Raw genomic sequence first — 26525 nt, forward strand, 5'->3', positions numbered from 1 at the left:
ATGTATGCCCAGCCTGAGGTTCGGTGCACTTGCAGCAGCTGAAGGTTAAGAGCAGGGAACTTTCAGATCCTGGAGCTCCAAAAAAGGAAAACTTCAGCCTCTGCATTTTCTCCTGTTCCTTAAAAGGTCCTTCCAGGAAAGCACCTCAGCCTCAAGGCTAAAGTAGCACAACCCCAGCCACTTCTTTTTAAAAACTAGACACTCCCGCTTCAGCAATTAAATAACCAAAGGAGAAAAAGGCAGTCTTTTCAAGTAACATTCCTAAAACTTTCCACTACTTAATCTGTGATACAGCTAGCAAGCTAGCAACACGTGAGTATTCTGCATGGATAAGCAAACGCGGGCATCCGTGCAGGAAGATTAAGGATCCAGAGTAGGTTCTGTAACAGGAAAAAAAAGTGTTCTCTTAACTTCAGACTTTATTAGCATCAATCTCTCATGACATAATTAATCCTAAAATCAATAGGACAGGAGGTATTCTGTCTTAACCCAAAACCATGTCAATGAGTTTCATCAATACCGTGTTTGAGGATTTTTTAATTTGCTCTGCGGCAGCCATCAAGAACTCTTTGAGAGGGAGAGACTGCTGGCCAGGTGTCAGAGCGCACAGAGAGGCAAGCTCACTCACTACACCACACAGCAGAGGGCAGAAAAGAGAGCTGAGCGTGCGTCCTCCTGAGTCTGCACAGCAGTCGCTCAGCTGGCTGGGAGCGTGCGGACTGACCATCATCTGGCCAGAAGGACAGGAGAGAAAAAAAAAAGGGAAGAAGATAGATGCATGTACAGTAACAATTTGATTTCAAACTGGAGAGAGACGGTGACATGCAGGCCAACCACACCAGGATTTCAGAGTAGTTCAGGCTGGAACCAGAAGCTAAAATCAGCAAGTAAGCAGCGAACAGACCTACACCTAGATTAAAAGAAAATCCTACATAAGATGTGAAAAATCTTATTTAACAGATTTAGGGGAAAAAATTTTATTTTAATACGTCCCAAGAATGGGATAGAGCTGCTTAAAAACAAGGGTAATCTCTAGTTACCATCAAAAAAAAAAAAAGGATCTTTTAGGGGCGCCTGGGTGGCTCAGCTGGTTAAGCATATTTGCCTTCGGCTCAGGTCACGATCCCAGGTTCCTGGGATTGGGTCCTGCATTGGGCTCCCTGCTCCGTGGGGAGCCTGCTTCTCCCTCTGCTCCCAGCTCCTGTCCTCTCTCACGATCTCTGTCTCTCTCTCTCAAATAAATAAATTCTTAAAAAAAAAGGGGGGGGGGGGGAGTCCTTTAAGAAGGCACATATACGGTGGGGAGGGAGATTTTAGGAATGAAGGAGATTTGTTCCAGTTCATGTAGAGGGTTGGAATTACAGCTGTAGATTTCAACTGAACATGATCTACCCCTGAAGTGCAGTGAATTCTCCATCGTGAGGAGTGTTCTGGAGACTGAATGACCATCTGTCAGGAATGCCACCAGAGGACAACCAGCAGACAGAGGGAGTTATTCTAGACCTGTGCTACTCGAAGTGTGGTCCGCAGGTGGGAACATCAGTCACCTGAGAGCTTCTCACAAGTCACAGTCTACACCCAGAACTACTGAATCAGAATCCACGTTGAACACAGTCCTCGGTGACGTGGATGCCGGTAAAGGGTGGCACGGTACCAGATGACGGCTGAAGGCCTCCCCTGTCACCCGAGACAGTGGCACAATGAGCAAGTCCAGGGTTCAGCTCGGTGAGTTTTAGCTTGCTACTACGAATGTGGGAGGCAGCGCTGCCCGAGGCTCACCAATGACCTCGGGCTGAAGCCAACAGGTCCGCTCGCAGACTTTATCCAAATGACCCTGGGTAACACCTGATCCCGCTGCCCGCTCCCCACTTCCTTTAACATCACCCCCCTTGGCCTCATGATGACACACAGGGGACTTCCTGCTGCCTCACTGGCTGTTTCTCAGCCTCCTTTTTTCTCTGTGGCCCTTTAAACGCTGGTGCCTCTCAGCATGCTGATCTACAGGGTCTCTCTTCTCTTCCCAGCCCACATACTCTTCCAGAAAAATCTCGCTTTAATTATCCTTCAAACGTCTCTCCTATTGGTACCTTCAGGACCTCCTCCAGGTTCCAACGCATTCATCCAAGGAGCTGCCAAGCAGCTCAAAGTCTTCCTAGACCTCAAATTCAACAGGACCAAAACTGAGCTCATCAGCTTCCCACAGACTGCTTTCCCGAGTTAGTTTCTATCAGAGAAGGGCACTCCCAGTGTCCCCACCTGCCCCAGCCAAAATCCCAAGCCTCCCCAATGCCTACAGCATCCTTCCTCCTCTGCTCTGCACTCAGTCACTGTCTGGTGGTCTCTCCGTCAGTTAGCACCTCTCCATCGCGGCCAGTGCTGCTTAGCCGAGGGGACCCAGGCCTCTGGCCGCCTCCTCTCTTTCCATCCTGCCTCCATGCTGGCTCTCCCCTGCCCACACAGCATGATCCAGAACAGTACTTGTAAAACACACATCTGGTCTCCTCGTTCTTCTCCCCGAAGTTCCTCAACACTATGCTGTCCCCCCACCCTGGCTTAAAGGATGCAGTCCAAGCCCTGAGCCAGAGACAGAAAGACCTTTAGTGACTGGGCTGCTTCCTGGCCCTCCAGCTCCACGTTCCCCACTCTCCACCTGGCATTAACTTCTGCACTTGCAGGCCCCCGAGCCTGCCGTACTTCATCTACAAGTGCTCAAACCTGCTCTGCTCTTTGCTCAGGATCTCTCCTTCAACTGTACATCATCCTTAGCTCTTACCACAAACAACACTCCCTCCGGGGTCTTTCCTCCCAGAGCCCCCACCCCTCCTGCCCAGTGCGGACAAGACTGTGACACTGCTGGCCTGAGAGGACAGTAAGCACCACGGAGCAGGGACTGTGCCGACTTGTTCACTGTGTCTCTTCTGCGCCGAGCATCAGGCCCAGTGCAGAGTGGGTGCTTAAAAATACCTCCAATGAAAGCATGATTAGGAGGAGGAAGGTTGGGGCATCGATAAACTTCCCAGTGGCTAGGTAAGACTGAAGACAGTCCGGGCGCGTGTCAGTACCCAGCCATTCTGGAGACGTGTACGCCTGGTCACGGAAGGGACTGAGTAAAGAATCTACGAACAAATTAAAACATGTCTTCACGGATGCTGCTAGAAAGCAATGAATGCTCATGGCCACTGAGGATGGGCTAGGGGCACCACTTCTATAAACACAGGAAAGCATATTTTGCCAATAAGAAAATGCATTCAGCCTTATTAACTACAAAGATTTTTATTCCGTTCCTTACCTGCTTTTTACAAATTGCCTGAATTCCTGAAGCTTCCATTTGTCATATTTTTCAAACCTTTTGAAGTGTTCTTCTGCATGGAATTTATCAGAAGATGAGTTATAGGCAAACACCAACCCGCACTGGGCTCCAATGCCACCACGTCGAACCTAAAAACAGAGATCTAGCTCAAGTACGTGGAAGGTACAAAAGTCCTGTGGCTGTTGTGTTCCCAAGTAATACAGTTAAATTCAAAGAGCTTAAAGCAAAATCAAACCAACAAAATGATATTTAGTCCTAGAAAAATAAAAACACTGCTTCCTAAGGAGAGATCCCTTGCACTCACACATCCCCAGACAACAATCTACGCATCTCTGTGTCCCTGCCCTCTGCTACACGCCTGGCACAGAACGGTCACAACACGGGTGATGGAAACCAGTGACAGGCTCTGAAATGGAATCCCATTTTTAAAAATAGCAGTAACGTTGCTTAAAGAAGGTAGTAAGAGAATTACCATAATTCTGATCTGTGTAACTTGGAATGCAGATTCAGTTCCTGTAGAAAAAATGGTACTTGCTCTGGTCTTTCCAGTCTCTGTAAGAAACCCTGCAAAAGGTAGACAGTGAAGTGAGGATAACCGACTCATTTGTCATAACCCTAAGAACTCACAGAGACCAACCAAACACACCGGATCCTTTGAGTGTGGCAGGGGGTAACTAGTCTATCTGGTATTTTCATAAAAATCAGAAAGAGATTTCCCCTCCGCACAGGTGTGAGCTCACTGCCAACCCCTAGGTAACAGACCGTGGCTAGGTGCAGACAGCACACTGTCTTCTCAACCACACCGGCAGCCCTGCTCTGAGGTAACAAGAAAGATAAAGTTCATAAAGACTGTGACTTAAATTCAAACAGACAAAAGACCTGACAACCAATCGTCTTTCTGTGCCATTCCTAAAACCATGCCTGATGCTTGACTGGGCAGACAGAGGCACGCAGGCCTAGAGGACAGACGACAGAGGGATGACAGAACTTCCGGAAGACTCTGTCAAGAAAGACTGTGCAAGACTCTGAAATGGGCAGAAAAGATGGCTGGGTGTTTGTTCCGCTGAGCACACTCTGTGGGCTATCTCCACCTTTCGCTGTGAGCTATTTTACAACTCTGTAAACCGTAGAGTCAAGACGGTAATGCAGACGGTTCCTGCCCGCAGAAAATGCAGCTGATTATTCTTTTTTTTTTTTTTAAAGATTTTTATTTATTTTGACAGAGAGAGTACAAGCAGGGGGAGAGGCAGGCAGAGGGAGAGGGAGAAGCAGGCTCCCTGCTCAGCAGGGAGCCCTATGTGGGACTCAATCCCAGGACCCTGAGATCATAACCTGAGCCAAAAGCAGACGCTTAACCATCTGAGCCACCCAGGCACCCCAATGCAGCTGATTATTCTTCATGAATGTTGACCAATTTTTGTATCCATCTGTGGATTCCTGTCGGCACTCTTACCGGTCTACATGTATCTTATGCATTCTCTTTTGAACTGTTTGTAACATCTTACTGGTCCCTCACTAATTAATGAGATAAATAAAAAGTTTAACTGTTCATTTTTCATTTGTATCAAAGTCATGGTTTACCTCTTTTGTTGTTGTAAATTCACAAAAAGGTCTGCTGCTAGACCCAAGGCTGCCTTTCTCTTTCAAACCTCTGTAAATGATAAAATTCACACACATGCCCACATCAGCACCAAACAACCACTCATCCTGGAACCATGAACGGCCCGCAACCATTCTGCCTGCTCAAGATTAAACCCGCTTCATGCTGCTGCTTTCATTATACTGAACTCAATAAACAAAACTGATGAAGTTGAATCTCCATAAAACAATATGCAAAATGTGTCACCAAAACCAGGAAAATTAAAACCAAAGGAACACTGACTAGTTACAGAGAGAAGCTACGGTAGGATCTAGTTCCATCAAACAGTAATTATGTCCTCAGTTTTAAGAAGCCACACGGTCAGGAATTCACACAACTCGGCTAACGGTAAGACTAATCTATCCAGCCCACTCTCTGGTGCGCTGAAGGTCTGCCCAGGTTAACTGACCACCAGCATTTGTCATTTGTCTCAAAGTAGCTAAAGCAATTAACCGAATCAAAAGAATCAGACACTCTTTAAATGACATTGCTACCAAACACACATCTAAAGGTTTTTTCTAAAGGCCAAAATAAATATATAAACAAAGCCTAAAAGGTAAGTAAAACTTTGTTCTTCCCTTTCTCGGTAAAAAACAAAAAAGAGCTCATGTGATGCCCTAAAGCTCCCTCTGTCTTGATACTGCTCCCCCCCCCCCAATTTATTCTCTTCAAATGACAGTAAAGAAAATAACCAATCACAGATTAAAGAACCCCTTCGGTGTACGGGCAGCACCCTGCATCCCTTTCAAACACCAGACAGGAAAGCTGGGCTCCTGAGGGTCAGTGTGTGGGTCGCCTGGGCACTCACTGTGCAGCAAGAGGCACCTCTCCAGAAATGACACTTCCGGGCACCTGGGGAGCGTGAAGCACAGCCGCGCAAAGAGCTATCCCCTCCCCTGCCCAAGGGAAGGAAAGCAATCCCTCCTCTAGACCCAACTGTTCTGGCCGTGAGCCTTTCCCCTGCCCCACCCATCGCCTCAGGCTCATTTTCGGTGGCGATGGCTGTGGAGGGAGTGACCAGGAGAAACCGAGTCTCCTCCCCAGGCCTACGCACGTCCCACCTGTGCGCCTGTCAGAAATACAACCAACACGACCCACAAACTACAACGACTTTACAAGATCCATCCCTCCAAGGGAAGCGGAAGGCAGGGAGGGGAGATGGGCAGATGAGATGCAGGGAGAGTAACAGTATCCGATTCTCGTAGCCACAGGAAAATCTGCAGCTGTGGACTTCCTTCTGGACTTTGAAGAATGTTACAAATCCGTATACCATTTTTTAAGATGGTGAATGTACTCTGTATGGTATTGTAACGATAGATTCGTGTCATCACACATTTGTTTAAACCCCCAGAACGTACAGCCTCAAGAGTGGACCCTGAAGGGGGCACCTGGGTGGCACAGTCGGTTAAGCACCCAACCCTCGGTTTCGGCTCAGGTCATGGTTGTGGAATCCAGCCCATGTCAGGCTCTACACTCAGCACGGAGTCTGCTTAAGACTCTCTTTCCCTCTCGCTCTGCCCCTCCCCCTCACGCACGTGCACTCCTCTCTCTCTCTCTCTGTCTCTCTCTCCTCTCTCTCTCGGACCCTAAGGTAAACTGTGGACTTGGGGCGATTATGAAGTGTTGCCGTATGCTTGTCCGTGGTAAGAAAATGTCTCCCTCTGGAGGGGTGCTCACAATGGGGGAGGCTGCACGTGCGGGGGGAATGTGTTATACGGGAACTCTGTGCCTTCCTCCAATTTTGTTATAAACCTAAAACTGCTCTAAAAAAAAGTCTTAAAAAAGAAAGAATAGATGGAGACATGATTTGAAATGGTGATATAAGTAAAAAATAAGATTAAAATAAAACAAAAGAGAGGCTTTTCAGTGGATGATGATGATGAGAGTACAAATCCATCAACATGTTTTGGGAAGGGTCTGCCTTACATGCTCTGGAGACAGAAACCCCGACTCTCCAGAGCGTGAAGGAAGAATGCAGGGGCCTCTCGCAGAGTGCTCTTGCCTTTCCTGGGTGGGGGTTGGGGTTACGGCACGTGACGGGGGAGTGTGCGGCCTGTGTGGCCCCTGGCGGCCCTAGCGGGACAGGAGAGGGACACAGTGAAGGAAACATGCCTGCAGAGACGGCGCTGCGCGGGGAGGACTGCAGCGAGTGTCCTGCGTAAGAGTCTATAGCACGCGAAGCCCACAGGGAGAGGAGACGCCTCGGGGAGAAGCACGAACACAGGAGACACGACAGAGAAAAGGGGACCACTGAGAACGTATGTGGTCCGCAATGCTGTGAGGAAGGCCAAGGAGAAAGCAAACCCAAAGCAGGAGGGCAATTCCTGCCAGCGTTTGATAACTACCCAAACGGTCCCCTTCCTGAGCCGAATCGGTGATGTTCTAAGCAGCGCAGTGAGCGCAAGGGGGCACGTGCAGGAGACGAACCAGCTGGCCAACGAGACGGGAGGAAGAGACTCACAGACACCCCGGGCCGAGGGCAAGAGCCCACCACCGCATGGGAGAGCCCCACAGCAGCTCCCGTGTTAACAGCAGGCAAGCAGCGAGGTTCTTCCGGATACTCCGGATCCAGAGGGGTCACACTGAGAAATACCCTTCTCCTGAAATTATGTTTTCAGCAGTATCGTGCCTCAGATCTGCTGAGTTTCTTAATGCTTTAGGGTAACACAATGGAAAAATAATCTGAATTTAAAAATGGAAACTTTTTATATTCCAAAAGGAAGAGTCCTTGCTTTTCAAAACCGAGGGCTCTCGAGTACCCGTAGCAGAGTACGAGGCTGCGATAAGGATGGCACGCAGATGGTTCAAGAACCACCGCCTCGTGCAGGCCGACCTGGTGTGCAGGCCGCGAGTTCCAAGCAGTCCAAGGCCCAAGCCTCACACCGGCAGAGAGTGCACCACGGCCCTTCCACTCACCACACACGGACAGACCTACCACTCACCGTCTCTCGTCCACGGCTCCACGAGGAGGTTTTCAGGCCCTGACTTCTCCTCTTTCCCTTTGACATCACAGGCCTGAAGGGTCAACTGAAGAGGTTTACCTGATCAAAGAAAAGAGAGAGGATGAGAGCCTTAAGCTGGCACAAGGTAAAAAATAAAAACTAGCAGGCACGTCCGTGGAAATGGAAAGCAGGTGGCCAGGAGACTACTGACGGAAAACGCACCCGTTGAAAAGCTAAAACAGAAGCTGACGCCATTCTTCTATGCTTTCCTGAAGGAGACCAAGTACAGCTTTATGTCCCTACGAGATTCCAAGAAGAGGTCTCTAGAATAACCACTCCTCAGAAACAAAGCACATTATAAGATACAAGACAAATACCACAGATTCAACATGTTTGGGAGGGGAATTCCTAAAATAGTGTTTTGGAGCCAATAACTAATTTGATTACAATTGCATTTACATGTATAAATAATAGCTTAGGGTCTAGGGCTGTGTTTCTTTAATACACCTACAGACAAATTTTGAAAGTTTTAAGAAGTTTAAAAAGTACTGTTTGCTGTAACAACCTGAAAGCTTTTCCTTTTTCTTTCACGCTAATAATCTTTTAATGAATACCCATTAACCTATAACCAACCCAGAACTAGAACACTGCCAGTGACAAACATTCCCTCCTGCGTCCCTCCCCATCCAGTGTTCCCGGCCCAAATAACTGCTCATCTGAATCGATAACTTTCCTGGAGAGTATTTCCCAAACACTACGTATTCCTCCCATCCAGCCGTGCCTGCTATGGGCTCCCTACCCCAACAAAAAATGACCTTTTCAAATTTAAGAGGAAAACTGGATTTACAAGACATCAATTGTCGGACCTTAAAAATTACACATAAAATAAATTACTAAGTTGTATGAAGGCAAAAGAACAAATAGCATGGCAGAAACAGCACAGTTTGCCCGTTTAACTGAAGAGGATGGGATCCAAGACTGTACTTTGTGGACAAAACGTTAGTGCCAGAGGCCGGGCTGGCAGTTGAGTTGTTCCTCAGGTACCAACTGAGAAGGGTTAGGAGGGCCCATCCCGAGTCAACAGGAAAGCGCCAAGGGGGACGGTGGCCGGGCCCAGGGGGGCAAGGCGGTGGTGGACACACAGCTCTCACAGGGACGCAGAGCGATGCAGTCTAAGACCAGGATGCTTTGTGCCGTGTCTGGGCCAGTTCCCTCCCTCCTCCAGATGGGAGGTACTCCAACTTCCCAACCCTCTTGGTCTACACAGAGAGACGCATCTGTACCTCATCGAAGACGGCTGTGCTCAAATGACCACCAAGCCTAAGTGGTCTGGCCGGTAAACCGCGGGAGTACAGCCCAGGGGATACTCAGAGCCTCTTCCGATGCTGCCATCAACGGGCCCACATCCCCCTTCTCCCCGCCAGCCCCTGTAGGAGAGGATATGTTCATCCCGGAATCACGGGGTAGCTACAAACTGCCCAAGGAGGTAAGAAGATGCCAGGTTAATTACGGTGTTTTGGCTTGTCCACCGTGCCGTGCTCACCTACCGTATTTAAGGAGCAGGGTTTGCCTGACGGACGCCATGGAGGAGATGAGGGACGAGGCGTCGTACTGTGTGTCCAGGTGGTCAGTGATGGTACACAGGGAGCTCAGCACTTTGGCAACACTTCCTCTTGCCAGTGCAAAGGCCAGAAGAGTCAGCTCCACCTCTGGAGTCGAACAGCAGCTATAAACAAAGAGCAAAAAACTCGTCACTTCCTAAAAACATGAGAAAATCCAGGTATCCCCCAAACCCCACGTAACTGACCACCGTCAGTAAAATCCACCTGTCATATGCTTTCTATATGTTGATCAGAAATACTTTCTCAAAATCCTCAAGATAACCTAAAGAAAACCTAAGTCAACCCAGAGGACGAGGACATTAAATCCTCCCCTCTGTGCCCTTAATCTGTAACTATTAAATAATACTAACAATATCGATTTTAACAAGTCAAACTTTATAAACCAAACAAATAAACAAACCACAAATAAAGAAGCCGCTACAATAAACCTCTGCTACTAAGAATGATCAGCAGCCAGAGGCTCAAGGGCTCATTCCTCCAAGCACTAACAACCTACTTTAGATGTCCTCCAAACACCTTACACTGAAACTTTTAAAACTCCCGACGTCTCTGGACCCGGTTTGTGCTCCAACCCAGTAGCGCCCTCAGGGCTGGGCGGACACAGAACAGCAAGCACTAAGTCTGTCAAGCTACTAAGGGGCCTCACCCAGGCCCACAGACCGCTGGCTTATTTGCTGGCGGGTGCCAGGGAGGCCGTGGGCTGGGGCTCCAAGTAAGCTGAGAGCGTCCGCACTGGGGACTCTAAGACACCTGTTCTGGCTGCGTCAGAGGACCCCCACCCCCTGAGGTCAGGTGGTGTTGCTACATAATGGAGCTTAGAGGGCTGAACTATGATTTTACTTTCTCTTCAGTCACTGAAAATGAGCCATTTTTAGTGCTGATCTTTAAAAGATAAAATTTTTTTTTTAAAAAAAGACTTAACAAGCATATAGACCCTCTACCCCCTACAAGCCCCATCTCATCAACCTTGACTTTACCTAGTTATCCTTATGAGGAAGCTGTCCACTTCTTCTAGAACGTTGGGAGACAGGAAAGTCGAGAAATCCGTAGATCCTGGTGAGAGGGAAAGCGGAGGCATGTGCTGCAGCGCCTTCCTGCAAGTGGGAGATGGAAAATCAGAACAAATCCAGGCAAAACGTTAATTTAATAATATTCAATGAACACCAAACTGTTAGACGCCTGTTGGGATTAATCCCTCATAAACCAAGCGTTCCCACAGAGAGCCCGGCACACAACATCGAACCAGCTTTTTTCCCCAGGAGTCACGGTGCCAAGTAACTGCATGGAGTTTCCTTCCTTTTTATTTATTCTTTCTTTTAAGAGTCTCATTTCCTTCCAAGGACACTTATTCCAGTCTTTGGGATCAAGTTTTCATTTCACACAGGGTGGGCAGAAGACATATATACTCTACAGAAAAAACCTTGGAGTTCTTAGAAAATGTGACCCCAGAGGCAGAGCAGTCTGTGGCCCAGTAAGAAGCTCATGTTACTCATTCCATCTTGAGATCTATGGCATCTAAGGACACGCCACGAATTTTCTTTCCTCCTAGGCATGAGCACCTGTCACAGTTTCTGTTCTTGTCCCGTGTTTCTTGGCCTTTCTACCTTAATGCCTGCTTCAATGTTTGTCTTCTCTCGTCTCCTCTTACGTTTATCTTTCTGAATCCCCCAAAAGCTTTACCTCCTCCAGACTCGTAGTCATCAGACAGATTGATGCAAACAAAAATGACTGGGTCCTACTCCACGCCAGCAACTGCGCTGGGTGAGCGAGTGTAGCGCGAACAATGTGAAGGTATGCAAAAAGTAACTCAAAATTCTACAACTGACAGTCATTTCAAGGGAACAGTAATGACAATCCCTCCAACAGTATTATTCCTATTTCAAAATGGAGACAATACAGCAAGGCTAATGTTGTGTCGGCTTCCCTCTGCTCTCATTCTTCTCCCCACTCTACAAGGGGCTACACAGGATGGCAGCCACATGAACGGCAGCTGGTCAATGAGGCCAAACGCACACGAGCGTGCAGTGATTTACCAAATCTATTTCTACTGATACAACACTTTTGTTTCACGATATTCTTCTTATTGTCCCTCACTGATTTTTTTCAAAAAAAAATTACAGTAGTTTTAGATCACTGATATTTAAACATTAGGACTGAAAACATAATTGCAGATTAACAATTACAACTGTTTAGAAATATAAACTTTAAATATATCCATTCCTCAACAACTTGGCATATCTTTACAAGAATAAGGTAGAAAGCTCTTCTTCTTCCCCTTCCTGCGAATTCAGTCCATAAAGCAGGGCTGCACAAGGCAGACACTCATGTGTGTTTGGGTGGGAGGGTAGGGCACCCTGGGGGCCCATAACGGGGTGCTGAAGTGGGTACTGAGCAGAGTGAGAAAGGTATCTGCACAGAGGGACAGCCTGGCAGGGAATGTGAGCACCAAGGAGGGCGGCCCAGTGCAGAGCGAGGGAACCCAAGGGGAACAAGCGGGGCCCATGCACGGGGACGGTCACAGCAACAGCCCTGCAGAGGGCGTCGGGGAGGAGGGCCATGCAGAGGCCCTGGAGCAGGCGTCGGGGAGGAGGGTGTCCAGGCAAGGGCAGGGGAGACGGGAGACGGGTTATATGGAGTAGGACTCAGTAAATAAGTAAATACAGTGGGGAGGAAGGACGGCAGTTTTCTTGTTACCCGAGAAGGGAGGTGCAAACACAGAGAGAGGAAACCAGAGTGTCCATGGAATGTGGGTTAGAGGTGGGGGCGTCACTGCGGACTCTACAGTTCTCAGCACTACAGATGCAGAAACGACTACGGTGTGAGTGTGTGTAAGGTGCACACACACACACGTGTACTATTTATGCACAAACGTGTATTTCCTGGTGGGGCCCGCCAACAGGGCCTGAGAGAAGCAATGAGCTCGTCTGTTTAGTCTCCACTAAAAGGGATGATGACCCCTCAGAAACAATGGCTGATTCCAGGACTGAGGCAGGGAGCGATCGAAACAGGCCTGGAATAGCTTGCTGTTCTAGAAAGTAAGGAAGTGTTTCAAGTTGCTGAGGACACGTCAAAAGGACACATGAACCACACCAAGGGGGTTCCCACTGGCCAAATCTGGGCCAATCTACACCTCAACACTGTGATGTTATAAGCCAGCAACTAACACAGGAATCATGAGTCCATACCAATATAAAGTTTGAGGAAGGATGGGACATTTACAGTCTCAAAGCACCCCTCACAAAATACTTACTAATTACCAACACAAAAAATCCCTTTACAATGGAAAAATTTGGCAGACGCCCCTTCCTTCAAGGGATCAGAGTTAACGTGAGCGGGACTAGTAAGTGGACACTAAAGTCGTGCGACACCTGATAGGACGCAATGAGAACACACCATCACCTCTCTGATACTCCTGCTAAAGACACAAAACCTAAACTGAATCATTACGAAACATCAGGTGAACCAAAACTGAACGACACTCCTGGAAATAACCAACCTATAATTTTCGAAAGTGTCAAAGTCAGAACGTCCAGGAAAGACTGAGGAACTGGTCCACACTAGAGGAGACTGAGGAGACGTGACAAACGCCAAGAGTGGCCTGGGTCCTTTTGCTACACGGGATGTCACTGGGACAGCTAGCAGGACCCGAATGGGACCTGAGGACCAGATGACAGCACCGTGCATCACTGGGAACTTCCTGGTCCTCTTGGTGGCAGGGAACCTTCTTGTTGACAGGAAACACACACTCGTGTACTCAGGGACAATGGGGCACCAGGTCTGCAGATTACTCTCAAATGGCTCAGAAGGAAATAAAGTTGTTTGTATTGTACTTGAGATACTTCTCTAAGTTTCTAATTGATTTTTAAAAAAAATGTTTAAACAGGAAGCAAGACAGGAGTACAGACAAATATGACTTCCCATCTGGCACCGCCCGCAGCGCTGCCGGCTGAAAAGCTTCATTCTCGGAAGACATCAGAGAACCGCCATTAGTCACTGAAATATGGTACCAGTAGCTCCTAGCTTCTAAGGCTCCATGTCACTACCCCCGCTTTGTCTGTTGTTACCACTGGGTCTTTCTGCCCTACAGGTTTTTGGTTTTGTCTTTTAATTTTTAACTTTTTAAATTTAAATTCACACAGGTGCACCCCTGCCCAGCCCAGTGACTTGCCGCAGGCGCGGGGAGTGTCGCAGAGCCCTCGTCTGTGACACGGGGACAAGGTTTACATGTACGCTTCACAACAGGAGGAGGTAAATAATGCCCGGCATCTGAAGGTGCTGTATCTGATACAAAGTGATCCATGAATGTGAGCAACTGCTCCCCCGTGGGCGAGGAACAGAACAGTGTGTGTGACCCGTCCCCCCCCCCCCCCCCCCCCAGACTGGAGCCGAAAGCGCAGACAGGAAACACCAGGGCACCCAGGGCTGAGCCACTGAGTCTCAGGGATGTGCTCTGCAGGGGGAGGGGACAAGAGGGGCACCTGGATGGGCGGGGAAGCAGAGAGGGTGACTTACTGCGTGTTTTGCAGCACTGTCTGGACAAAGGCGGGGTTTGTCTCCATGGACGCCGTCACCAGAGAGGTTAGCAGAGACCAGTACCAGATTGCAGAAGCATCTGACACCGAGACCCCAGACTTCTTAACTCTCTGAAAGCCAACAGCCCTCAGACCATGAATTCTAGTGTCACATCCATCGCTAAGACAACGTTTTATGTTAATCTGGACATCTGTCAAGCGCAAACGACAAATTCAGTATTGGATTAACTTCTTCAGTTCAGCAAATGCTAGGCTCCCAACTAAAAGCAAAATAGTAATTCACATTTTGAAAAGAAAATTCTGAAATATACTTTGATGCCAGAAATAAATAATGTGTACAATGGAGCTGGCATATAATAAACTTGTCAGAAAACCATCAACCAAACTAAGGAGTCATAAGACTACTGTGTAAATTTAAGGGTGGCTTAACCCTTTCCATCACGAAGTTTCTTAGGAATTTATGCATCTTCAAAATTAACACAAAGACCATTTTTTAAATCCTGATTAAATACATGGTAAGAAAATTTCTAGAATTTTTGCTGGGGTTCTGAAATTTTGATTTAAAAAGCTGCTGCCTCACAGCAGTTGTGAGAATTTATGTTTAATAATCAAGTCCAAATAGATGACGACACAGGCATGACCCCCTTTTAAGAGCTGTCACAATCCCTTGTTCGGGCTGGAGAGGAGGAGGTGACAAGTTGAAGAGGACACAGCTAAGAGAAAGGAGCGTCTACTCCAGGAGCTTAACTACCGCTTTGCCCAGGCACGAGACACAAAGACGCTACCTCCCTAGGCCTCAGTTCCTCTGAGCAAAGTAAGGACACTTCTTTTGGCCCAGGAAAGCATTAGGAGAAATGAGACAAAACATGAAGCATCCCGGCTCCCTGAATGAAAAAAGCCTGGAAAGAAATCACAGAATTGTGATTATTTCCAAAATGCTAGGTGTGAAGCAAGGTCATAATAGTATAAAAATGGAAACAACGTACATGTCCAGGAATAAAGGGCTGGTTAAAATTAAGGCATGTTCTTACATCGCTAAGTAAAGGTGTGCAAGAACACATGGTCTGCAATATGCTAAAACATTTTACACAACAGCATGGAAAGACTATCGCCGTTTTGTAAATACATATACAGATACATTACATTTTGTGAGTACACATGCACAACGCTACGTTTTATTTTAAGCCACGAGTGTGTGCACGCTCACGGATCGTGCGCGCGTGCGCACACACACACACACACACACACTAACAAGTAAAGATCTGGAAGGATCCACACTAACATATTCACAGTAACAATCCCTTGGGTAGTGGGATTTTGAATAATTTCTGTTTATATTTTTCTAATTTTCTAATAAGGAAACAAGAATAAAATATTTTTCATTAAAAAGGGCTCCTATAACTTTCTACGAAACACCACAGAGACGAAATAATGGCTACTCCCATGTGCATGAGAAGCAAATCAAACCTCCCAAGAAAATCCGACAGTTTCTCCACTGCAGAGGTCTCCCCACTAAAAACGATCCCTTCTGCGCCCCTCCCACTCCCCAAGTCAGAAGGCAAGCTGCCTCGTGGCTGACTCACAGAGCTGACTGATGCTGGCATTTTCCAGCAGTGTCACATAGCCAGTGACATTGCTGGGGATGTGCACGTCGCGGACGTCCTGAAGATCGCTGGCACTTCTCCCCACAGCTACTGTCACCTGCTGCGGCATGTAGCTCTGGTCAGTGGCAGCCACCGCGATGGACAAGTGCCGAAGCACCACGTCTGGCTTCATTTTTAAGCTGGAAAACACGGGGAGCACAAACAACAAGTGTGTATATGGGGCGAAGCGGGCAGCGCCCACAAGTCCCATCTCTGCAGGCTTGTACTTGATGCCATCAGACACTCTTTCCTAAAAGCAACCAACTGGAAAAGTCCTTACGACCTCCGTGTGTCTCTAAAATTCCTTTCGGTTCAAGGTTAATCTTAAATTTCCTTTTAAGCTATCAGTACAGGCAGGAAAGTACAATATGAACACCCTAAAAAAACCGCTTGACCTGCAAGAAGCAAATTCTAAACCTCATCTGAAGAACTGAATATATTCCCTCATCTATAAATTAGATGGCTAAAGGTCACATATACTCCCCGTGAGAGAACAAGACAATTATTTCTATTTCCACCAATTGAATCAGCCCATTCTCTGAAGAGACAGGTGAAACTTTAGATGGCAGCTTCAGAACTTCTAGAAATACCAGCTTACTGCCGCCAACTCTACCCCAGGGTTCCTGCTCATCCCATCCCCTCCTCCTCTGCCAAACTGGCAAAGAGAGGTGCATACAGATTTTTTTAATGCACAGAAAGGATCTTAAAAAGTAAAATCACATCTGATATAAGAAAAGTACTTGCCCCTTGTGATGTTAATTTTCCTGAGAAACTAGTAGAAAAGATCTGAAATCACTATGATAAAATATCAGTCAAATACTCTTTCTCCCTTAAGTACCAGGTGCAGGAATTACCCATGTTCACGAATACACGACACAGGGAGCATGACTATCCACGTTCATGAACACACAACGCAGGCAAAATGACTACCTACGTTCATGAATACATGAAGCAGGCAGCATGATTTCATGTAATTCTTTTTACTTGATTCTTCAGACGTCTCCACAGATAGTCACTTCCAATAAGAAAACAACCAGGCAGGGAAGTAGAAAACATTCTAAACTTCAGAAGCTAATTTGTGACCACACTGATGAGGTAAGAGAAAGCAAGCAGGTCCTTTTCTGGGCTCTCACCAACGCTGTTCTAGCACCCACCGAATCCAGTGCGAGCGGGCACTGCCATCTGACTGCCAGTAGGAGGACGTTTCTCCATTTGTCATCTTGTCGATGTCTGCCGGGTTGGAGGATGCTTCTATGTAAGCGTAGCACTTTGCTACTGACTTTAGTTTGTCCATCTCTGGGCTTCTGGTTAGATCTCCAGGACTTTCTGCAGGGAAAACCAGATTCTATCACATGACATCTCTTTCACAAAGAGAAATAAGGGGTCATTTAAAATACCTAACATAAATATGCTTGGTACTTTCGTCCTAGAAAAATAAGTATTCCTTAAAATCTCCTTCCAAAAAACCCTTATAAAGCAGAAATTGGCCAAGGGTTGCTCCATGAGCTCACTATAGTAAAATACTTAATTCATTGATATATTTGCAAAACCACACTAAGAGAAGAAAAGGGTATCTTACAGTTTCAATGGACATTTCTTTAAATATGTGTGAGACTTTGTAAGCCACTTGTGTTTTTGAGAGCGGCCCCATCCTACCCTCATCTAACTTTCTGCTGGGTCCCAAGCCTTCTCGCCGGTTTGTATGTTACAGGACGTAGATCCACACACACGTAACAGGTGCTGTGTACTGTGAGCCGGGCACTTCTCTGTATGTTTTCTACGTACTAATTCAGTTCAGAGATGAGGAAACCAAGGCACAGAGATTAAGTAAGTGCCCAAGGTCAGAGTTAGTAAAAAAAATTCAGTCTGTCCTAACACATTACAAAATATATTTTTGTTCCCTAGAATATCATTCGTCTTTTTTTTTTTTTTTAAAGATTTTATTTATTGATTTGAGAGAGAGAGAGAGAGAGAGAGAGAGCATGAGAGGAGGAGGGTCAGAGGAAGAAGCAGACTCCCCGCGGAGCAGGGAGCCAGATGTGGGACTCGATCCCAGGACTCCAGGATCATGACCTGAGCCGAAGGCAGTCGCTTAACTAACTGAGCCACCCAGGCGCCCTCATTCGTCTTTTGACTCTGCTTCTATTTTCGGCTATACAGACCTTTCAGTTTGCATAAAGTCTAATTTATTAATCTCTGATAGTTTCTGAGTCTCACATCTTGCTTAGCCAGGTCCCTGTGGCAGGAGCTGTGCAGAGTGGGACTACTCTCTTCTAGCACTTCAGTTTCTTTACAGTTGAACTTTTCGATCCACCTGAAATTTGTTTCAGTGAATGGAATGGGTTAAGAGTCTGGTTTTATTTTTTTCTCCAAATGGCTGGCCAGTTGCCCTGACCTCACTTGTTGACTAATTCGCCTTTCCATCCATTTGTAATGCTGACTCTATCTGGTACTATATTCCCACACGCACTTGAGTCTCTTTCTGGACTCTATGTTCCACGGACCTGAGTGAGTCCACACTGTGTGTGGTGGCTTTCCTCCTTGACTCAACTACTACTCACAGAGTACCTACTATGTGGCAGGCAGAGTTTCGAGTGCTAAGGATAATGACACGAACAAGGCAGACAAAACGGAGAGAAATAATAATGTTACAATTTCAAATAATAAGTGCCATTTAGAACATTAAACCTACAAAGGTGATGGTGACCAGAAGGGGGGAATGATGGGGAATGGGGGTGTTAATTAGATAAAGTAATGAGACCTGAACGACGAGAAGCCAGTTGTGGGAAGGAAGGAAGGCGGGAAGGAGGGAAGGGAAGGGAGAAGGGGAAGGGGAAGGTAAGGGGGAAGGGGAAGGTAAGGGGGAAGGGGAAGGGGAAGGGAAGGGAGGGAGGAGGGAAGGAGGGAAGGAAGGAGGGAAAGCAGGCAGGCTGGCTTTCAGAGATGAAGGCAGGGAGAAGGGCTGGCTGCTACGGCATGTGGAACGTGTTGAGGAGCCCCCACCACATGGGTACACGTACCCTTTTCTCTCTGGAGCAGCTGATCCAAGGACTCCTTCAGAACGGAAGCCCTCATGGAGCACACGTTCCCGCAGTGGTCCAGCATGGGGCAGGGAACAGCCGTGCCGGAGAGCCGGTTGCGGTGTAGGAAGCGCAGGATCAGGGATGCGTGCACACCCAGGCCCTCCTTGGACTCTGAAAAGATGTCTATGAAACCTAGGCAGACAAAACCCATTTTTGGTTTTTAGGAACCCACCACAATAGTGTTCCCACACCCCTTGCCTGGTGGCCTCTCTGAATTGGCTGAATTAAAAGCAGCCATTAAGAATCTTCATTGAGGGTGCCTGGGTGGCTCAGTCGTTGAGCGTCTGCCTTCGGCTCAGGTCATGATCCCAGGATCTTGGGATGGAGCCCCACATTGGGCTCCCTGCTCCTCACGAAGCCTGCTTCTCCCTCTCCCACTCCCCCTGCCTGTGTTCCCTCTCTCTCTGTCCCTCTCTCTGTTGAAAAATAAATTACAATCTTAAAAAAAAAAATAATCTTCACTGATATTTTCAGTTTTTTTAAAAAAGATTTTATTTATTTATTTGACAGAGAGAAGGAGAGAGTGAGAGAGGGAACACAAGCAGGGGGAGTGGGAGAGGGAGAAGCAGACTCCCCACTGAGCAGGGAGCCCGATGCTGGGCTCGATCCCAGGACCCCGGGATCATGACCTGAGCTGAAGGCAGATGCTTAACGGCGCCCCAGTATTTTCAGCTTTAATCATTTAAAAATCTAAACAAGTTTTAAGAAATGAACCAGTGGCTGGAGTGCCTGGGTAGCTCAGTCGTTTAAGTAGCCGACTCTTAAGATCTCAGCTCAGGTCTTGACCTCAGGGTCATGAGTTCAAGCCCCACACTGGGCTCCATGCTGGGCATGGAGACTATTTAAAAAAAAAAAAAAAAAAAAAAGACAAGAAAAGAAATGAGAAATGAACCAGTGGTAACCTCAATTTAAACATTAATTTTGGGGCACCTGGCTGGCTCAGTTGGTGGAGCATGAGCCTCTTGATCTTAGGGTTGTGAGTTTGAGCCCCATGTTGGGTTGTTGAGACTACTTCAAAATAAAATCTTAAAAAATTTTAATTTCATTTTAGTTTAATAGAATTTTAGAAGACTTACAATAAATGATTATTTGTTTCAATCCAAGCTTTAAAAAATGTATAAGCACTGAAATACTGACCAGAAGTTTTTATACAATTTTGTATATAGAATGTGGACTAGGAATCAAGTTTATCACATTAGAAAGTAAAAGTGTAACTACTTTTATATACTAAGCTACATGAGACCACGATAATGATGATGCAGCCACCACCCTGGTGACCACAGTCCCCGGTGGCATCTCACGATGCACAAGGCTCTGCCCCAGGTGCTCCTCCCGGGCTCCACGTTCTCTCCAGGGCGGCTCCCTGGAGTCTGCCCACTCTGCCCATCCCTCTGGCCACTGCCCAGGCTCCAGCCTCAACATCTCCTGTTCATACTGACCCACCCAGATCTCCTGAGTGGCTCTCCTGGCTGCCCTTTGTCTGGCATTAACCCAAGTAATCCTACAAACACAACGTCTACCCGTTTAAAACCCTTTCATGATCCATCATAACCGACAATACATATGCCTGGAACCAAGGTACCCATAACCCAAGGTACCCAAGGAACCAAGAAGGGAGAGGGTAAACGCAACAGCTTTTCTTGGAGCTCAAATACACTTGTAGGTTTGGGGGAATTTCTCTTCTGTGTGCTTTCTAATGAGTCGCGACAGACGTAACGAAAAGCACCTACAGTGTAAGTGTACCGCTTGATGGGCTTTCACAAACAGAACACCCCATCTAAGCAGCACCTGGAACAAGGCTCCAGAAGTCTTAGGAGAAATTACTTTAAGTGTAAAACAAACAGGTTATATTCTAGAATGAGACTTCGCATTGACTTTCAAGATAGAACATGAGGCTGAGGAGAAACTGTGTTGGAAGCACCCCATTTTGATGACGCCCCCCCCCGCCCCGCCCAGGCAAACCCTGGAGACACCAGTTCAATTTCCCCAAGACTCAAAAGTCCGTGCCACCCCTCACCCTCCTCATACAGTTTTTCTCCCGTTGGCAGACCCCACAGCAGCCCCACCTTCACGTGAGGACACGGCTGATGGCGCACCCGTGTGCTCAGGACGCATGGGAGAACACAGACAGCCTCTTCTAATGGGAAGTCATACAAGTCTGGCAAACACTGAGCACCAGCACGATAGGGTAAGAAAGGGACAAGTTCCAATCTCGGCTGGAAAAGAGGGACGAGGAAACAAATCCCAGGAGCCAGGCTAGCCCAGCTTACCAAGGTTCAGGCTAGGACTGTGATAAAGCAATTTCTTTTAAACTGAGCGGTGACAGAAAATTTTGACAAGAACGTCCCAGTCACAGCTCTGGTACATAAACACCTCGGGATCCGAACCCCGCGTTTTTCTCACCTAATCTCCCCAGAGCAACAATGCAGTAAGTATTATCTTGGGTGGGTTCCCTGATCTCCACCCCATCCCTCCCCTCCCAAACATCTGTTTGAGGTGTCCACATAAAGCTCCTGATGCTTCCCATGTGCTGGTAGTGCAAAAGCGGGAGTAATACGTAAATGCCAAGATATAATTTAGCTAAACATAATCCAAAGCGTAATTTTAACTGCCGTTAGAGTAGGAAAAAGTTCACATGTCTGGACTACTTACAACGTTCTATAAAGATGACATAATTAAAGACAACTTGAGGAAGAATGAAAATGTGCATTCTTCACTAATACACAAACGTCATCCTTCCCTAGCTCAGCACAGCCTCCGCATTAAGCCAGAGAGGTCAAGGGCCATCAGATTCACATTTACGTATCTACCAAGTCTACCTGCCTCCACCGCTGTTCTTGCCAGGCTCTGTGCTAAGTAGTAGGACACCGAATGCAGAGCAGGAAAGTTCTGAGATAAGCTGAGGCTAAAAGGGTGATATGCAAAGTTTTTTCCTTTCAAAAACTCAATTGTTGGGCGCCTGGGTGGCTCAGTTGGTTGAGCGACTGCCTTCGGCTCAGGTCATGATCCTGGAGTCCCTGGATCGAGTCCCACATCGGGCTCCCTGCTCGGCAGGGAGTCTGCTTCTCCCTCTGACCCTCCCCCCTCTCATGTGCTCTCTCTCTCTCATTCTCTCTGTCTCAAATAAATAAATAAAATCTTTAAAAAAAAAAAAAAAAAAAAAAAAAAAAACTCAATTGTTTTCTCACTGGAAAAAAAGGAGGGTAATTTAACTTTGAATCTGTCTTCTGAGTCCCCAGAAGAAACCATACAAAAACACAAAGTTTGTTCATAGGTACAATGTAGAAGAAGTATTACTTAATTTGTACGCTACTTATATTATTACTTAAATTTCTGAGCGATAGCTTTCTAATAAAACAAAACAAACAAACAAAAAAACCCACTGGGTGCCTACCATATACCCAAAATGTGTTAAATGTGAGGACACAGCAGAAAGAAAAGGCCGCTATCCTCATGGAGCTCACAGTGTAGGAGTAAAGACAGACATTTACAGATAAGTGGGTAATTAATTAATTACAGTGGTGACATGAGGCAAAAAACAAATGCACGATGCTAAGAGAACCAGGAGCCAGGGACAGCTTCTTGAGAGAGTGAAATAAAGAGATCCACTAAGGAAGGTAGGCTCACAACAAAAGTTCACAAAAATGGTAGAACTGCTCAAGCATCACAGTCCTGGGGACCCAAGGAGATGATTGCATGGACTGAGTCAGTTCCTGTGCTTAATAGAGACTCCTGGAGAAGCACATTTATCTCACGGGGCCCTCACCTTACTTAATTACAACCCATAGGACAGCAAAGTTCATCCTGGCCCTACGCTAGCACTCTCTGGCCTTCAGCACTCAGGTGAGAGCCTTACCTGGGACAAGAGAACAGGCCTGCAGTTGTCTGATGATGTGGCTTAATTCCCCCTGGAGATTAGCTCCACTGGAATTCTTGAGGGCCTCCAACATGTTCTCAGCGTCGACGGTACCATCGCCCTCCGCATCAAACTGGGCAAAGGCCTACAACATAAGAGATGCAATATAATCACGTCTGTTCCAAATCTGGACACTTTGTTGCTGCCAGTGCCCTGTGGTAGGTGGGCAAAGAGTCCATTTACATCATTCAGAGAACAATCAAATTCAGGACAGTAACTCACTGTGCTCTGCAGAATGTATGTATACAAGTATTACTTCATATACACACAATTTTATCATCTCATCTGTCTTTCAAGAGATTAATCCCCTTCTCCCAAATAACTTCAGGAAGCAAGCAGTGCAACATTTTTCAGCAAGTTACAGAGAGCCAGATAGAAAGCTAGAGTGGGAGACTGGGCTCAGAGTAGCACCTCAGGTTTAGCAGGGCTTTTCCTTTCAAACACTCTTTGGACACAAGACCTAACTGGTACTTATCTATGCCACCGCTCTGTTTTCACTAACCTTTAGCCATAATCGAGCTTGCTCCCTGCCAGTATTGGGCCATCTGGGGAAGTGGGTACAGTGTGGGATTTGGTTTGAATCCTGCTCTGTCACTAACTGGCTATATGACTACCCACACATTCCTTTACCTCCAGAAGCCTTAGCTCCTTGATCTGAAAGATGGAACAAATATTACCAAACTCACAGGCTGCTGTCTGGACTAAGCAGCATCTGAACAGAGTCCAATACAATGAAAGCACATTAGAGTGCTTTTGAACCCGCGTCGTCACCCTCTCCTGTGTCCCTGACGCCGGCTCCTCCCATGTTCTACAAGACTCTCCTCACCTGGCGACTGCCCTGTCTCCCCAGATCTCAGTCCCTCCCGGATCAGTGGCTTCTCTCTTCCTGCTGATTCACTCACTCACAGACATCCCTCACCATGAAATACTTCAGGAGTCTCCCACCTTCTTTTCTAAGTAATCCTCTCTCTCCCTTAAAACTCCTGCCTTTTCCTTATTTCCCTCTTTGTGGAATATGGAGATGTCCCACTGAGGTTTCATGACTGACACGAGTACCCCGATTTCCACCACAGACAGACCTCTAAACACAGTGTTTAAAAGGAACATAGCAAATTCCTACACTCAGGTCCAAAAACCACGGGCATAAATGCAGGCTGGGGGACAGAGTTTAGAGCAATGTGTGAGGGAAAGACAAAGCATTCTCTTTGCATTTCCTCAACCTGACAATATTATCCAAAAAAATGACAGGATCAAAGGCTACACCACTCAAAGGATGATGTTCAAAAGGAGAGAAAATATCACCCTGTTCTTTTCTGATTAGACCCAGTCAGGAAGCTGCGTTGGGTCTGGAAGCTCCCCACCAAAAAGAAATGAAATGGAAGGGATCAGAGGAAAGAGATCATGGTGGAGAGAAGACACTGCCCATGAGGATGGATGCAGAAGCACGGGCTTTCAGGGTGAAGAACAGGTGCCTGGGATGGACTGTCACAAGAAGGGCCAGCGAAAACGAAGGTCGTGAGACAGAAGTTAGAGGGCAAAGATAAAAATTAATTAATTAATTAATTTAAGAAAGACGTTAGGGCACCTGGGTGGCTCAGTCGGTGAAGCCTCTGCCTTCGGCTCAGGTCATGATCCCAGGGTCCTGAGAGGGAGTCCCACATCAGGGTCCCTGCTCAGCGGGGAGTCTGCCTCTCCCTCTGCCCCTCACCCTGCTCGTGCTTGTGCACGTGTGTGCGCTCTTTCTCTCTCTCTCAAAAATAAATAAAAGCTTTTAAAAAAAAAAAGACAAAAATAAATAAATAAAAATAAAATTAAAAAAGACATTAGAGGGAAAAGCTCATTATGAAGATGGACTTGTCTGTTGCCAATGAGGTAGAAAGATGGATTAGGGACTCTGGGAAGGAACGCCCACCGCATCCGTTAAGGCTTCCGAGCAAGCTGGACCACCAGCCATCAGGAGTGTTCAAACAAATGCGTTTACCTCTACTTCCTCCTGAAATCCCACTAAGACAATATCATGAAGGGATTTTTTTTCTAAGCACAAAGACAAAGAGAACATTACGTGATGCAACAGCAACAACATTTTGGAAGCTGGAAAGCAGACGGATGCCTAGTGCTGGCCACTCCTCCACAAAAAAGTGGAGCCCTGAGCTGGAGCTGTGCAAAGCAGAGACACAGGCTGCTCCCCACTGCAGGACCCCAAAAGCCTTCTAAGGACTTGGTGGCCACGGGCGCCACCAAGGGTGGAGGTAATCGATGAGGGGCCTATTTTAAAAAGCAGTTAGAAATGACTGGCTGTAATACTGACCTTAAGGAATCACCGGGGTTTGGTTTTTTGTTTTGAAGGGAAAGGGTGATAGTAGGATTGTGTACTTTTTAAAGAGTTCTCATCTCTTAAGATATTTAATGAGACTTTTATAGATGAAGTATTTGTGGATGGAAAAGATTTGCTTCAAAATAATTTGGAGGAGGAGCACCTGGGTGGCTCAGTCGTTAAGCGTCTGCCTTCGGCTCAGGTCGTGATCCCGGGGTCCTGGGATCGAGCCCCGCATCGGGCTCCCTGCTCAGCGGGAAGCCTGCTTCTCCCTCTCCCACTCCCCCTGCTTGTATTCCTGCCCTTGCTATCTCTCTCTCCCTCTGTCAAATAAATAAATAAAATCTTAAAAAAAAATAATAATAATTTGGAGGAGAAAGTAGGTGGGATTTAGATGAAATAAAATTGGCCTTGAGTTGGTGGCTATTGGAACTGGAATGTGAGAGAGATCATTCTACGCTTATCTCGGCTTTCCTCTGTTTAAAATTTTCCATTAAACAAACAAACAAACATAAGACATCCCCAGATCCTCTCTCCAATCACAAGCCTGGGGAGTTGATTCCATCAGAGAGAGTAGCACAGAGTCTCTGGACGAGGAAATATCAGGCACTAGAGTTTACAGGGTAAAGGTTTAGAAGACTCACTCTTCCTCTCGGGCTCCCAGAATGCTAGCAGCCTGTCTCACACCCTCCAGGCAAGAGACTGCGGCACCAGACAAGCCCATGAGGACAGACCTGGACACACCGGTACTGGAGGGCTCCCCATGAAAGGGGCCAACCCGTTCACCTTAGAGTGAGGTTCAGCGTCACCAGCCAGATGCATGGAGAACCCACCTCTTTAGTCTCCCACTCTTTAATAGGAGTTTCCAGCCCAGGACAACTGGACATTTGAGGAAAGGCTTCATAGGAAACACACAAATGGCAACTTGGAGAAAAGAAGGAGGAGAAGAAAATGTCAAAAAGATTATCATTAATATCTTCAGAGAAATATTTCAAAAAATATTTTTAATACCAGCTTACTGAGGTATAATTCACATATCACAAAACTCACCCTTTTGAAGTGTACAACCTAGTGGTTTTAGTATATTCAGAGTTGGGGAGCCGCCACCACCACCTAATAAAAAAGGACCCTGCATCGTCATGAAAGGCCAAGAGACTACTACTGAAAACAGTCTATTCAGAACATTTTTATAAGCTCTTGAAAGTTAAAAATACCACAGCAAAATGAAAATCTCAACAACAGATTTGGAAAGATAAGTCTCAAAAGGCTGGAAGATAAATTGACTAAAGTGCCCAGAGACTAGAGCAAAAGACAAAGTGATGGAAACTAGGCAAGGCAAGAGGAAAAGAAACGGGAGACCAGTCCAGGAATCCAATATCCAAATACTACAAGTCCCAGAGAAGGAAATACAGAAACAGGAGGGAGGGAAATGACAATTCTTATGGTCCAAGATAATCTCTTCCAACTGAAGGACATGAGTTTTGAAACTGAAGAGGCTGAATACCCTCCGCAGTGAATAAAAGC

At 46.7% G+C, this 26525-nt stretch overlaps 1 protein-coding gene across 2 annotated transcripts in view; it reads right to left on the bottom strand.

Moving 5' to 3' along the window:
- ZZEF1 (zinc finger ZZ-type and EF-hand domain containing 1) overlaps positions 1-26525 on the bottom strand; it is a 103375-nt gene that overhangs the window by 65264 nt on the left and 11586 nt on the right. For both annotated transcript variants that reach the window (XM_032432021.1, XM_032432022.1), the window contains exons 2-11: positions 22628-22772; positions 18709-18903; positions 16843-17014; positions 15629-15828; positions 14026-14236; positions 10491-10607; positions 9439-9617; positions 7892-7990; positions 3783-3874; positions 3290-3438 (exon numbers count right to left, since the gene is read on the bottom strand). In XM_032432021.1, the coding sequence (XP_032287912.1) occupies positions 3290-3438; positions 3783-3874; positions 7892-7990; positions 9439-9617; positions 10491-10607; positions 14026-14236; positions 15629-15828; positions 16843-17014; positions 18709-18903; positions 22628-22772 (1559 nt within the window). The remainder of the gene's footprint in view (positions 1-3289; positions 3439-3782; positions 3875-7891; positions 7991-9438; positions 9618-10490; positions 10608-14025; positions 14237-15628; positions 15829-16842; positions 17015-18708; positions 18904-22627; positions 22773-26525) is intronic.

Source organism: Phoca vitulina, unplaced genomic scaffold, assembly GCF_004348235.1.
Source record: "Phoca vitulina isolate PV1807 unplaced genomic scaffold, GSC_HSeal_1.0 scaffold47, whole genome shotgun sequence".
NCBI lineage: Eukaryota > Metazoa > Chordata > Mammalia > Carnivora > Phocidae > Phoca > Phoca vitulina.